Raw genomic sequence first — 4,659 nt, 5'->3', positions numbered from 1 at the left:
ATATGGTTGCTTGTCCGTGAGGCTTTGGAAAAAGAAAAAAAAACAGTAAAATTATTTTGATACACCCCGACCCGGAATGTACACTACGACTCCGAATCGAGTTGTGCTGGCCGAAACCTGGAAGGTGATGAAGCCATAAAGTATAGTGATGTGGAAAATGTGAATAAATTTAAACCTAAAAGTGCCTAAAGACAAGAGTGCGCTGTGAGCAGGAATGAACCCCTTTCACATGCGACGTCAGAGCATAAGTAAAGTACAGTAGTGTAGGTAAGGATCATACCCTCAAAAGTAGCCACCTATACTAAGATTCGCCACGAATCCTCATCGATACGAACTTTCAGCAACTAAAATCTGAAGGAGCGAAAAATAAGGGTGAGTGGGCTTGAAAATAAAATTTTATTAAAAACCTTTTGAAAACGTTATAACCCCCCCTCGCTGTAAAACCCATATAGTTTCTAGAAAATAATAATACATACGTATGTAGAAATCATGCTCAAGAGTATTGAAAACCAAGTATGCCGTGTCAAGTATCTTAGCAATGAAATAAGTAAGCCAGGTGAAATAATTCAATGTAAACTGATATGTCAGCCGAAGTCACCTAACGTGACCTGTACGGCCGAGCCTATAGCTCATCTACCAAATCCTGCACACAAGTCGAAACCATCTAATGTGGTCTGTACGACGGGCTAGGTGTAAATAGATACGCTCAAGTGCTACGATCATGTGAAGGCTGTGCGAACTATCACAAGTCACCTACGAGTCGGAACCACCTAATGTGGTGTGTACGACAGGTTGGCACTTGCTTTGGATCCAAGGTGAGCGTGTGGTGCGGGAGGTGAACGATCACGTGAAGGCTAGGCCCTAGCCTCGGGCGGAGCACTAACACCGGGGTGCAGGATAATGAGCCCTAGCCTCGGGTTTTGCCCTTCCTCACAAGGTGGTTTCAGGCAGTCTGGGTGGGTAAAATGGGCTTCGGTGAAGGGGTTTTTCGAGAGCCGGATGGGCAACTTCCCACTCTTTCCATAATGTGTGTCCGCCCATGGTAGCAACAAAAGTTGCAGAACATTCTTATAAGTTTTCAGACTAACGAGAAGGGCAGCTACATGCTCCTGGCCTTATTTTCCGACGAGAGGAGGGGCAGACCCAGAAATCCAGTCCTGTTTTCCGGCAAGGGGAGTGGTGGCCGCCACTCACGAGTACAAGTAAAACCCCCTCGAATAGGTGCCAAATCTTAGTCAGACTTAGAAGCTAACTTCCAATTTGGTAAAACATTAAAGCATATTGGCAACCTAATTTCGTTTAAATGCAATCCTTAATTTATCTTTGAAGCTGAATTAAAATTATAATTTTAACTTGATTCATTAATTATTAATAAGGTAGGATCCATTATTGATCGGATCTGAATTCTCTTCTTTCCCATTTTTTCTGCCCTCCAATCATCTCCTATTTGAATGCTCATATTAAGTTACGTCATCTCGTATTGATTTTTTTATACAGAAAAAAAAAAAAGACAAAGAGAAAAGTCAGAGATGAGGAGAGAGGAGGGGAGAGAATTTAGAGGAGAGACAATCCTTCTACCAGAAGAAAAAAAATGTAGAATACTGTTATCTATCAGTAAAGCTCGGCTCTCTACATAGATATAAATTAACATTACAATACCAGGTCTGGAAAGTCTGAAGACAGTGACAACCATGATGAAAACAAACACCATCAAGGAAAATGAATTTTAAAAAAATACAATCTCTTTTAATTAAGCCATCAGAGCTTTTATTTCACTCTCTATAATATATAATTATATATACTATTTTGTTGTGTTTATGGATGGAACCATCCTCAGCAAATCCCAGGCAAGTTATCCCAAGAGCTAGAGGCTCTCCCATGCTCTCCTGTGGCAGTAAAAGGGAACAACGAAGCCATATGCTGCATGTCAAAATCCAAACCGGTATCTGTCACGCTGGAAGAGTGACCATTGGAGAGTTCTCCGCTGTCGCTATACCAATCAGAGACCGGCTCGGTTGAAGGGATGAAGCTGAACAGCTTTGACAAGTCTTCAGGCATTGAATTCAGGTGATCATCATGGATTGGTTTTGCTTCTGCATGTAGATAGAGCGAAAAAATGTCAATTATTTATGATAAGCAGATTAATCAACAAACAAGTTGAGAAAGAAAAACTGATTCCTAGGGAAGAGAAAGGGAGAAAGAGAACTAGGTTGGGCAAATAGGTAATAAAAGGATGAGCATAAGACAAGCTGTAATCTCAGACTTCCTCGTTCCGAACTCTCAGTGGCGCAAGGTATGGATAAAGAAGTTCAGAATAATCTAGAAGCAGGGTCAATATTCTACCATTAAACCATAATATTAATAATAATCTGAAACAATGTTACTTAAGAGTTCCTTTAATTATTATGTCCTAGTTTAGTTGATCATTCACCACAAGCTCTTAAATTAGAATTAGGAAAAAATTTAAATCGGAAGATGAAAGAAGTAAAAAATCACAGCTTGAACAGCGCAGATTTGTCTGACAAATTGATTTGCATGCACACAATTAACCAGGGAATTTAAAAGCAACAGAAATTAATTAATAAAAACTAAAAATATAATTCACCGAATAATGAGCTACCCATCGAGGTTGTGGATTGCAGCCACCTGCCATAACCATCCGACACTTGCTTCTCATCAAACGAACCCAACATCCCATTTCCTCTCACCCGTGAATTATTGTTTCCACCACCGCCGCTGCCACCGCAAGCTAATGCCTCAGCCTCTTGTAACAAGTCTTCCAGTAGCCCATTATTCTCATCGGCCGCTGAAACCGCCGCCACTGTCGAGCTTACCTTGGCTTCAATGGTAACCTCGGAGTGCGTTTGGGAAACTTGGTTTGAAGGGAGCTCCGACTTGACTGAATAAACTGAGCTGGAAGGCGACAACAAGCCGTCGGAGTACTCGAACTGTGTCCGCGACATTGGCGGGAAAGGGTTGTTGAAAGTTCTCGGGAACTGAAAGGAAGACATGTCAGGCATCGTGCTAGTGCCAGCAGCTGTCAACTGAAAGGAGGCGATGTCAGGCATCGAACTAGTTCGCAGAATCGAAGTATTCCGTTGCGGGGCTGGGGATATCGGCGGGGAATATCCAACAGAGTCACGGTAGCGTTTGTGGCTGAGCGGGGCGCCGAGGATGGGGGCGGGACGGTGGAAGGTAAAGGAGGGGGTGGAGGCGGTTGCGGTAGGGTCAAAGAGGGGGAGGGAAGTGGCAGAAGTGGGTTTGGGTTGGTGAGGGGAGGAGAGAGGAGAGAGAGACGGAGGAGTTGGGGAGAGCGGAGGGATGTGGGGGTGGTGGTGGGTTTGGGTAGGGCTTTGGATTTGGAAGCAAAATGTTGGGGATGGGGAATTATCGGTGTTGGGGTGGAGGGAGTTTTGGGTGGGGGTGGTGGGTGGGTTTAGTACTCCGTTGGGTAAGGTTAGAGAAGTGGGTGGGGAATGGGAATGGGAATGGGAATAGGAATACTGGGATTGCTTGATGTCATGGGGGTATAATGGTAATCCTTGGCGTTGCCTCCTCTTCACCCTTGTGTTCCAGTAGTTCTTTATCTCGTTGTCCGTTCGTCCAGGTAACTAAAAACCAAAAGCAAAATTAATTGAATTTTTGTTTCATAACAGAAAGCAATTGCAGAAAAGAAAAAAAAAGCCGCTTTTTTAAAAGCAGGGGAAGGAAGAAAAGAAGCAGCCAAATTCCTGCATTTTGTTTCTTTTTTTGAAAAAACAAAAACATTTGTTTATTTGCAACACCAAAAATCGAAAACCCAGAAATGAAATCAGGCGAAAAGATGAAATGATGAAAAATAAAAGTTACTTTTTCCAAAAGCATTTTGTAATTAGTAGGTACCTGAGAAGCCATGCGAGCCCATTTGTTGCCGTATTTGGCGTGCAGCTCAAGAATAAGCCTTTCCTCGTCGGGGGAGAAGCAGCCTTTCTTCAAATTGGGGCGAAGATGGTTGGCCCACCGGAGGCGGCAGCTCTTGCCGCACCGGTTGAGGCCGGAGTTCCTCTGCACCGAGTTCCAATTTCCCTCGCCGTGCTTCCTTACGTACTCCACCAAAACCTGGTCTTCAGCAGCCGTCCACGGCCCTTTCTTCAGACCTTTGCTTCCCTCCACCACGAGCCCACCACCTCCGTCGCCTCCTCTGGACTCCGGCAGTCCCTGGCTCTGTAGCACTGAACCGCCATTGATATTGATGCTGTCGTTGCTGTTGGGTGTCATTGTCAAATCACAATCAGCAAACGCACCACGGAGACTCTGGTTGGCCCGGCAGAGTCAATATCACACCCAGACACAAAAGACAACAAAAACTTTACGCAATTATGCACTTTTTTGTGGGACCCCTATCCGATCACATATGACGGTAATTTTGGCTTTTATTTGGGGTATGGTATTTGTATTTGTTTCTTTTCTTCGTAATTTTTTGGATGTATAGCGGTATTAGGGCATCACAGAGGCCCCTCTCCTCCTTTCTGATGGTATTTACTGCAACCTTTTAATCCTTTTGGGATTCTGGGGCTGTAGTATGCTCTAGTATGAAAGGAGAAAGAGAGGGGCAGAGAGACGGAGGAGGCGGCGGTGGGTGGCGGTGGTGGGAGAAGGAACCAAAAAATTACAAGAGAA

At 44.2% G+C, this 4,659-nt stretch overlaps 1 protein-coding gene across 1 annotated transcript; it reads right to left on the bottom strand.

Annotated features, from left to right (window-relative positions):
• Positions 1-1,626: 1,626 nt before the first annotated feature.
• LOC137741505 (uncharacterized) lies at positions 1,627-4,359 on the bottom strand. Its single transcript, XM_068481211.2, has 3 exons — positions 3,883-4,359; positions 2,606-3,611; positions 1,627-2,093 (listed from the first exon to the last, which is right to left on the bottom strand). Exons 1-3 carry the CDS (start codon positions 4,255-4,257, stop codon positions 1,834-1,836), a joined length of 1,641 nt encoding a protein of 546 aa, XP_068337312.1. The 5' UTR covers positions 4,258-4,359; the 3' UTR covers positions 1,627-1,833.
• Positions 4,360-4,659: the final 300 nt, after the last annotated feature.

Source organism: Pyrus communis, chromosome 11 (assembly GCF_041283825.1).
Source record: "Pyrus communis isolate YQ-2024b chromosome 11, ASM4128382v1, whole genome shotgun sequence".
NCBI classification, from domain to species: Eukaryota; Viridiplantae; Streptophyta; class Magnoliopsida; order Rosales; family Rosaceae; genus Pyrus; species Pyrus communis.
The sequence above is the reverse complement of the archived record's forward strand: the minus strand, read 5'-3'. Positions and strand labels throughout refer to the sequence as shown.